At 54.4% G+C, this 9,807-nt stretch overlaps 1 protein-coding gene across 2 annotated transcripts; it reads left to right on the top strand.

Annotated features, from left to right (window-relative positions):
* The first annotated feature begins 2,446 nt into the window (after positions 1–2,446).
* On the top strand, positions 2,447–9,598 carry hyal4 (hyaluronidase 4). Of its 2 annotated transcripts, none has more exons than XM_088417149.1 (5): positions 2,447–2,545; positions 6,204–6,785; positions 6,993–7,400; positions 7,482–7,571; positions 8,024–9,598. In XM_088417149.1, exons 2-5 carry the CDS (start codon positions 6,237–6,239, stop codon positions 8,546–8,548), a joined length of 1,572 nt encoding a protein of 523 aa, XP_088273275.1. In that variant the 5' UTR covers positions 2,447–2,545; positions 6,204–6,236; the 3' UTR covers positions 8,549–9,598. The 2 variants fall into 2 exon arrangements, with proteins under 2 accessions (XP_088273275.1, XP_088273276.1); XM_088417150.1 differs by lacking the exon at positions 2,447–2,545 and adding an exon at positions 5,798–5,830.
* The last annotated feature ends 209 nt before the right edge of the window (positions 9,599–9,807 follow it).

The raw sequence follows: 9,807 nt of genomic DNA, 5'->3' as shown, positions 1-9,807 counted from the left end.
AACAAGCATCACACAATAGAGGTGTGTGCGTGTGTGTATGTGTGTGCTATCAGTTCTTAGTTCATGCAAGTGCTGCTTTTTCCAGAACGGTCCTTTGCAGATCTTTCCGTACCGTAGTTAGGTCATGATGCCCCCCGTCTTCTCGAAGCTGCATGAGTCATGCGGTTCTTTCACAGTTCACAGACGACTTTTTTTTTACGCTCCTAACGAGTTTGTACGTTTGAGAGGCAAACGCAAGGCCAACACTAACAATTTGAACCGTCTCAAACTCGCCTTTACGACCCAAGTTAACGCATGGGCTAACGCTCTCCGCCGTTGTTGTTTGTCATCAAATGCTTGGACGCGCGGCATGACAACCCATGTTTGGTTCCAAAAAACAGCAGAGCCAGAGTCAGGACCTCATCCAGTCACCGCACCGTCTTTTCCTCCCTCAAGCGCCTCAACCCGCATGTTGAGCTTGAAGTGGTTTGCGTCAACAATCTTTTCATTTTTTGCATATTTTCAGAGTCTGACTCAGTTCGTTGAGAACATGAGCTCAGCCGTGCGGCAAACATGAACGCTTTGAAACCTTTCGCGCTCTACAATCAAAACGAGACGGCGGGAATAAAACGACAACGCGCGTATACATTGGCGCCCTGCCATGGGACGCCCAGCTAGCATAATGCTAAGGATAAATACCATCCATGTTAAAGTGGATTAACCGTTTTTACAGTGAGATTATATTATGTAATATGAGGTTAACGGTACCCACATTTCTTAGAGAGAAGTGAAATGTCATGTTTTTTTTCCCTATGCTTTTCCTTTGATATCACACGTCAAAAAGCCCGAGCTGGGTCAGATTTCTCTCGGGGGTTAAACGTGAAAGTGAGTCACGAGGACTCGTCACCGAATAATAAATCTTGGGTGCGAGTTCAAGTGAGTGCGAGAAGAACAAGATGGCCGCCCGTGCCGCATCTGTTGATTTTGTGTGGAAAGGGCCTCTCGCTTGCCAGAAGACACGGCGCTTCAAACAAAAACACGGCGGCCGGCCGGCCGGCCTCGCGCCGGCGTTTCCGTCTGGAAACGGGGAGCGTTTAACGACGTCCTTTTCATTCTTGCTTTGCAAAAGAAGCGACAACAAGTTTGGACAAAAAGCCGCCGGCGTGAAGCCGGAAGGCTCCCAAGTCAACTTTGCAACCTTCTGAGCTGACGTTTGGCTCGGTAATTTGAGCGGTCGGTCGGTCGGTCGGCTCGCTCGCCGTCTGGATCGGGAGCTTTCCTAACGCCGTCCATATGTGGGAACGGCGCCACTGGGGGGGGAAGGGGGGGGGGGGGCAAACGCGCAGTCATCATCTCCGAACGCCGCCAGACGGGCCGCGTCCGGCTCCTCGACGCGCAGCGCCTCGTCCGCCTTTTTCCCACGAAGCGTCGCTTTCGGGAAACGCGGAAAACCGCAACGTGACAACATGCTTGGGAGAAGAAATGCGGGCCCCAAAAAATGAAATCATTGCGACGATAAATCAAATATTTGCCCTGACGTGAGGCCTGCACAGTCAGGAAAAAAAAAACAAAACAAGAAATCTTGTTAAGTACGAACACAAGCGATGTGGAGGCAAGTGGCAAACTTGTTCCAACGTGCTTGAGGTGAAAAGCTAAAAGCAGTTTATTTTTCCCCATAAAGTCATAGGGGTTTACGGTATTTCTCCGCGCAAGTGGAGTTTTTCTTCTCATTTTCAAAACAGAGCAAATTTGGAATCCCGTTCATTTGAATGTGCGTTGGCACAGAACGTTGCAAAAATGCACGTTGGTCAAGTGCGGCCTAATCGCCCGGTCGTTGTCAGCAACGAGGATCCTTTTTCCGGCGGACTTAACTCATTATGAAAGGGAACTTCAGCCTCCGGACGTGCGCTTGAACAAGCCGGCACGACGCCGGCAGGCGGGGGGAGAAACAGCCGAAGGGCGACCTTCCACACTCTCGTCTCACAACAGTCGTCACTTGGCTAAAGAACGTCCCAAGCAAGATGATCAGCAAATTGTCTCCTGAGACCTCCATTTCAAACAATGTGTGTATTAAACAAACAAAAAAAAAAAGTACATTTGAATGTTTCTGCAAGTATGTAGGAAATACGTTGGAGCAAATTTGTCATTCCATACTATATTTGGATTTGGTGGGGGAAGGGGGCAGAGGGGGCACTTGACTTAACGTTAAAGTCCATTTTATCCTGTGGCCATATCAGTTTGTGAGTGTCTGCCGCCATGCTGCCCCCTGTTGGCGGGGGTGCGAACTGCAAACCCACATGATGGACCGTTTACATTCCTGCTTGGATCACAAAGCGCAGAGAAAGCTGTCTCTCTCTCTCTCTCCGTTTTCCCCCCTCCCGATGGCGAGGCTCTGGCGCCTCCCGCCTCTTGGCCCGTAGTCGCAATAAAAGTCGACGCGCGCACACACGCGCGCGCACACAAACATGCACAGTGGCGCTGAGAGGAGCGCCCGTTGGATGAGCGCAATGAGCTTGGGGCCCGCATGACAGCGAGCGAGCGAGCGAGAGAGACCCCTCATCTCCAGGTGAGCTTCGGGGAGGCGTCTTTGCTTTTGTGGAGCTTCTGTTGACTGCGCCGTCTCTTTGTCAAGCGCGAGAAGCGGGAACGTTCACGCTGAGGAATGTCGCCTCACCCTCATTTGTGTTTCCAAATGTCCAAAGTGGCACTTTTGGAGGTGCAATTGCGGCCACCGGGGACGACTCGTGGAGACGGAAGCCGCGGAGGCGGGCGGCGACGCGGCCGCCGCTGGCAAAAGCGCCTTTACAATGCGGGGGAAAAGGGTTGGATCGGAAACAAGATTTGTTGCGTCTTTTTTTCTGACTGCGGGGCAACCTTCCGTGCGGCCGTGACGAGGCGAGGATGGGCAAAAACTGCAAGTCCACCTTTTGATAGCTCGCAGGTGTCCCCGGACTTTTGTCCACATCATCATTTTGCATTTGAAGCCCTTCCCTCCCAGACGGGTCACGAGAGGATGCGAGCGTGATGTCGGACGGTGTTGGCGTGACAGATGGCGAGTTTGAGCGAATCTCATTTTTCTTGGCTTCCGATTACAAACGGCGAACTTCCTCTTTTAACTGTGATGCATCCGCGTGTCGGAAATTTTGAAGATCGATTTTTAGAGCTATCTATTGGTTTTGTTCTTATAATAAGCAAAATATTCATGCTAATTTCAATTTCACTAATAAAAACCTCAAACTAAAACAGTAGTTGCTTTAACCTTCTGAAAACTACGACCAGCATATCCAGGCCATTTGATCCTTTTTTTCAGTTTTAGCGTCACTTTAAAGGTTGACACACCTCGGGGCGACTTGGGCGTAACGTCCCGGCCTTCCAAATACGAGCACTGCCATCCGTCCGGCGGTTTGTCGCGAATTTTGCACGCTTTGACTTTGAAGGTCTGCCGTTTGACAGGACGGGGCCAAGCGGGGGCTCTCAAAGAGGGCTCCAGCCGATTTTGAACTCTGAAGGCGGAAGCCTTGCGTCGTAGCGGGCGGAGAGGCTGCACCCGTCTTATTATGTCTTCTAAAATTTGAAATAATGGAAACATGACCGTAGAAAATTTCCATTCGTTTTATGCAGTTCAAGGAAAAATGCTACTCGGGACGGAAAAGAAAGTGACTTCATTTATCTTTCTTCATTCCCTTCTTTTTCTTCTTCTTCTTCTCCCTTCAAGGGTGGCCTCCCTTCCCCTGCATCCTCCTCTCTCACTCTGACTACTTTCACTAGTATGAATTAACGACAAACTAATGGCCGCCGCCCCAAAATGTACAAAAATGGACACCAATGACATTACCGAATCACAAACGCTATTCGTTTCAATATAGAAGGTTGATTCGAGGCAAATAAGTACTTATGGAAGCATCCGTTGACGTCTAGCAAAGGCCCGAACCGAAACGCTAACGAGCTCAACGCATACAAGGCGGCGCTGTATAACAAACATTAGCTAGCATGTTATCCACAGTCACCAGTTGTTGGACCAAAATAACCGAAGCCGCACCGTCCTTCCTCACTACGAAATGTAATATCTGGAGCGGCCGGAGGCGGCGCCAAAAAACAAAGATCGAGCCAAACAACGCACAAATGAATCACAGCAACAAATAAAGTGTGAAAGGCCTCTACCGCTGTATATAGCGGCCCCTGAGCTAAAATGACTTGGACAGCCCTGATATAAACTAAGGAAAAATATCCAATATCCGCGCTTGGTCAGTCGCCCGCGTTGTCATCGATCCGCCGCGGGGCCCCGAGCGAGTCCGTGGCGCTCTCTCGTCTTCGCTCATGACGAACCCAAACCCCCCCCGACCACCTCGGCGAGGGGACGGTCCCGAGCGCTCGGCAACATTTTCCGGCGGAGACGATCAGACGGCGCCTCCGCCGATCGCGTCCGACGACGAGGAGCCGCAAGAACCGCAGGCGGCAGCGAACGCCGGCTAATCGCTTCCAGGCCGGTTCTGTCGAGGGGGGTGCGCTGCCGTGCCCTTCTTTTCTTTTCTTTTCTTTTCTTTTCTTTGCTTTCTTTGCTGACTTTGACCGGGAGCCAAAATGTAAACATGAGCTAGAAGGCTGTAGCTGTCTGGGTTTCCATTGTTCTGAGTTGCCACATTTGCCGTCAGAAGTTTGGAAGTATACGGCCGGCGAGAAATTTCCGCCACTGCGCGTGGCCAAACCGGGCCGATCATTTGTTCTGTCACCGAGCCGAGCCAAGGAAAAGGAGACGGGCGCCGTATCCTTCAAGAAGGAGGCCGGTTGCCAGGACGTCAAAGGAAGCCGTTTGGTCCAATGAGTTGCGCTTCGTTTCTCTCTGGCGCAGTTGGAGCAAAGCGGCCGGCGGCATATTCCTTTTGTTCCCGCTTCAGAAAAACATGACGAGCCCATTCGTGTTTTCTCTGTCGCCGAGTTGAGTGAGGGTCCAGGAGCGTATGGCGCACTAATCACCCGCCCGCGACCAGGGATGCGCACGCTTTTTTCCTGTGAGATTTACCGTGTGATTACAAGTTGAGGTTTTTTTCAACCCCCATATACAGTAGGAGGGCTCCGCTTCCCATCTGAGTAACAAAGACAATCTTTTATATTCTCTTCTAGTGCTCATTTTCTCTAAACTGTAAACGTAAACTGTTGTCCCCGGGGCTCGCAATATTAAAACGCCATGAGTCTCGGAAGCGTTTTGTTTTCGCTTCTTTACTTTCTGCCTCACTGTTACCCGATCGTGTACGATTTGACTTTTCACCGATGGATTGAAGTTGACTTTGTTTTGGGCCTAAAGGTAGCACTTTGTAGAAAGCATTCCCTAGAGTCTTTGTAAGGACAAACAAGTCCACTGTGCAATTTTACTGTGAAATAACTGATATGAATTGTAATCCTAATATTTTGATGTCAAAAAACAAAGTTGATTTGAAGGTCAAAAATGATGCGTCAGGGACGCGGGGACGCAGGCAAACGAGAGCACCGCCGTTCTATTTTATTCTATCCTAATCTATTCTACTACTCGTCCCCTTTTGCCCCGACCTGATAGAGGCGCGGCAGCGTGGAGACTCTTTTTTGTGCTGACTTAAGCTAAATCAAAGGGGAAGCTTCCCGAAATCCAGGATGCGTTCGGGATGCAGCTAGAGAGCTGGCAGGAAGTGAGCGCCTTTGACGGAAAGTCCCGCCGAGGAGGCTCGCTCGGCGCCTCCCTTTCTTTACGGGCGGCTTCCCGTCGGGGGGCCCGCAGGGGAGCGGGGACCGGATGCGTTCGGAGATTCTTGGCGGGGGCGCCCGTCATTGAGGCTCGGCTCCCGGCCGGGACGTCACGCGACTCGCTCGCCGTCCGTCGGTCGGTCGAGCCGCTGGCAGCCGCTCTCAAATGCGGCCGGTCGTTTTCCGGCGGTCCGGCTCATATTTCAAGAGCCAAAGCAAAATAGCGGAAGCGCCCCAGCTACTATCAAACACTTATTTCCATGCGACCCGAGTTCAACAGATGAACTTTTTGTACGACGCCTTTGTCCGAATGGGACACAGGTGTCAAAGTCAAGGCCCGGGGGCCAACGCCACATGGTTTTCCGTGGCCCGCCAAAGCAAATCGTGGCAACAAGAAATCCCCGATTTCCACTTTGAGAACCGCCGCACGAGAGACTGGCGGCCAGCCTTCGGCACGTCACTTCCAAAATGTCTTCCGACCGCTCAACGCTTCCTCTCGCGCCCCTCAGGATGACTGAGAGCGGACGCGCCTGATCGGCAGCATGCGGGCGGGGCCGGCGGGCGGCCCGCCCCGCACGCCGCCGGCGCTCCCGCTCGCCCTCGCCGTCTGGCTGCTGCTGGCGCTCCCGAGCGGCGCCCCGGCCCAGAAGCCGGCCCGGTTGCCCCTGCTGGGCCGCAAACCCTTCGTGGCGGCCTGGAACGCGCCGCTGGACATGTGCGCCATCAAGTACAACGTCAGCGTCAACTTGGACCGCCTGTTCCACATCCGCGGCAGCCCCCGCGCCAACTGGACCGGGCAGAACGTGACCATCTTCTACGCCAACCGGCTGGGCTACTACCCGCACTACACGGCGCGGGGCGAGGCGGTGCACGGCGGCGTGCCGCAAAACGCCAGCCTGGACCTGCACCTGCTCAAGGCCTACAAGGACATCCGCCACTTCATCCCGGCCCGAGACTTCGGCGGCCTGGCCGTCATCGACTGGGAGTTCTGGCGCCCGCAGTGGAGCCGCAACTGGCACAAGAAGGACGTCTACCGCCGCAAGTCGCGGGAGCTGACCGCCGAGGCGTACCTCAACGTGACGGCGGCGCAGGTGAGGAACACCTCTTCGGAAATGCTCTCATTCGCCGCTTTTCGATCATCGGGAAAAACCTCCGCTTCTTGCAATTTTCTTCCAAATTGATCAATAGATCTAATTTTTCATTCTTAAGGCACGTCAACGAGTTCCTGAATAAAGCGCGCTCCTGATGTAGTGCATAATATACCGTAATAATCCGGGACCGTTTGAACTGGCTCCAAGGTGGAGGAGCTGGCGCGGCGGCGCTTCGAGAAGAGCGCCCGGGCCTTCATGCAGCGCACGCTCCAGCTGGGCACGCGCATGCGCCCCCAGGGCCTGTGGGGCTTCTACCTGTACCCCGACTGCCACAACTACAACCTCCACGAGGACGGCTACAGCGGCCTGTGCCCGCTGCTGGAGAGCCTGCGCAACGACGAGCTGCGCTGGCTGTGGAACAGCAGCACGGCGCTCTACCCGTCCGTCACCATCCCCAAGGCGCGCAGCAACAGCGCCGGCAACCTGCGCTTCGCCCGCCACCGCGTGCGCGAGGCGCTCCGCGTGGCCTCGCTCACCTCCCGCCCCTACGAGCTGCCCACCTACGTCTACCTGAGGCTGGGCTACCGCGACCAGCCGCTGGCTTTCCTCACCACGGTAACCCTTCGCACCTTTTACGCCCCGACCCCCGACCCGAGCCGCGCTCCAGTGGCGCCCTCCGCCGTGTCGCCTGTGCAGAAGGACCTGGTCCAGACCGTCGGAGAGAGCGCGGCGCTGGGAGCCGCCGGCTTCGTCATCTGGGGCGATTTGAACTTGACCGCGTCTCGGGTGAGGAACGCCGTCTGGCCCGCGTTTCGTCGTTTCCTCGCCATCCGAAAAGAACTCCCGATCCAATCGTTCCAAACGCCAAACTCCCAATCGTCCGGACGTCCGCATCGGATGGCGAAGGAACGCGGGAAGAATGATGTCGCGTTACGGCCATCCGCGGACCGTCCCGTCCCGTCCCGTGCCGTCCCGTCCCGTGCCGTCCCGTCCCGTGCCGTCCCGTCCCGTGCCGTCCCGTCCCGTCCCGTCCCGTCCCGTGCCGTGCCGTCCCGTAGTTAGGTCGCGACGTCTCCTTCCGTCTTGTGCTTGACAACGTTCTTTCTCATTCAAACCGCAGAATAAATGCCTTGCGATACTGTAAGAATACATATGCGAGAACTGGCCCTTTAACGAGCCGTACTGGCAAATTTAGACGCAAATCCCAAATATCTGATGGCAAGGTTTCCTTCCCGCAGCACAACTGCAGCAAGGTGCGCTGGTTCCTGAGCCACCGGCTGGGCCAGTACATCACCAACGTGACGCGAGCCGCCGAGCTGTGCAGCCACTTCCTGTGCCAGAACAACGGGCGCTGCGTCCGCCGCAACCCGGGGGCGCGCCACTACCTCCACCTGGACGCCGACAGCTTCAGCATCCGTCCCGCGGAGGACCGCGACGGAGGCTTCCGCGTCAGCGGGGGCCACTCGCCCGGCGCCCTTCGGCTGCTCGGGGAACGCTTCCGGTGTCATTGCTACGAGGGCCACCAGGGGGAGCGCTGCGACAGCGCCAACGAGGTGCGGGAGGACGACGGCGGCGGCGAGGGCGGCGACGACCGCCAGGAGAGGCGGAGGACCGAGTGGGAGGAGGAGCAGGGGGGGCGGGCGGAAGAGGGGCGCAGCGGTGCGCCGCCCGCCCTCGACCGCCCCGCTCTTTTGATACTTTTCGCGCTCCTGATGAATTTCTGGGAAAGCCTCCAGAAACTGGGACGTTTGTTAGCGAGCTAGGCTGTAAGCTAATGCGCTAACATCTGCGGATCTCAACGCAGCTTAGAAGAATGTAAAACTTGCTCTTAAATTTGAAGTGAGCTTGTTTGCTTCGGTCGCCCAGCAAATGTGAGCTCATGGAGGGAACGCATGCGCGTAACGTGAAAAATCTTAGCTTCTACCGCAGGTAGGAGCGGCTGGTGCTAGCAGCTAGCTGTTATAAGCTAACGATTCTCTTGCCAAAAAAAAAAAAAAAATGTATGACAGCTAGCTCTTTTGGTCTAAAAGCTTGGGCGTTAGCCTCAATGCTTTGGTCCTGTGGCATCTGGGACGCCGAAACCCACGACAACAAAAACCTGTGCTAATGGTTTTAACAGTAACCGTTTTACTTGACATGAAGTTGAATATTTTGGTGCTTTTACGGTGAGCCAAAACATCTCATTCCTAACCTTTTATACAACTTTATAACCCCAAAGATATTTTATCGTACTCTCGTGACTGCATAGCTCTTACTTATTTAGTGGAATGGAAATAAGAGACGGGACCGATTTCGTGGCGTCAACGTAGCGGCGACAGGCGGCGAAGGAAGCGGACGCGGGAACGTAGTCCGGCTCCAGTGCTGACTCGGCACTTTTCTGCGCTTCTTAACTTCCTCCTCCTCAAAGGTTCAATAAACCAGTGCGCCAACCGGGCTGGATACCGCCGCCAAGGCCTATCGGCCATTTGGCAAAAAATTAGCTTGTTGAGCTGGACAAATCAGATTAGACTTATATCACCGCCATATTATCTGTAGATCGGAGAGAATCCTCGTCACACGTGTGGCGCGAAACACTTCTTACTCTGTTCGCGACGGTATGGTATGGTATGGATTTGGATGAGTGCCACCGTCAGACGCGAGCGACGCTAATCGTTTCCGGGGAGTTCCCACACGTAGCACTTTGTCACTGTGGCTTTTCTTGTCAACAGATTTTCATCTCACGTGTCGACCAATCAACTGCGGCGATGACCGTTTTCTTTTTTATTAACATGATGATTGTACAGCAAAACGTGCAGCACGTGAATGTAAAGGCACTGTAAATAAAGCATGTTAGCGATTCCGCGTTGCTTTGCTTGTCCTACGTGAAAACCCATCCAAGCGCGCCCACTGGTTTTGGGGCCCGTCGCAGAAAAGAGGAAGACGCTATGGAGCCACGGCAGATGGCCGACGGCTGATAAAACAAAAACGGAACAAAATGGAAGCGCGATGCAGTTAGCGGCCCGTGGGCTAACTTGCGCGTCAT

This window comes from Hippichthys cyanospilos, chromosome 6 (assembly GCF_059441005.1).
Source record: "Hippichthys cyanospilos isolate Australia breed blue-spotted pipefish chromosome 6, RoL_Hcya_1.0, whole genome shotgun sequence".
NCBI lineage: Eukaryota > Metazoa > Chordata > Actinopteri > Syngnathiformes > Syngnathidae > Hippichthys > Hippichthys cyanospilos.
This window is presented reverse-complemented; position numbering and strand designations above follow the sequence as displayed.

Coding starts and splice junctions, on each gene's coding strand:
- hyal4 (XM_088417149.1), top strand. CDS start 6,237: ATGCGGGCGGGGCCGGCGGGCGGCCCGCCCCGCACGCCGCCGGCGCTC. Junction 7,401..7,481: donor CGCTGGCTTTCCTCACCACG/GTAACCCTTCGC, acceptor TCGCCTGTGCAG/AAGGACCTGGTCCAGACCGT. Junction 7,572..8,023: donor TGAACTTGACCGCGTCTCGG/GTGAGGAACGCC, acceptor TCCTTCCCGCAG/CACAACTGCAGCAAGGTGCG.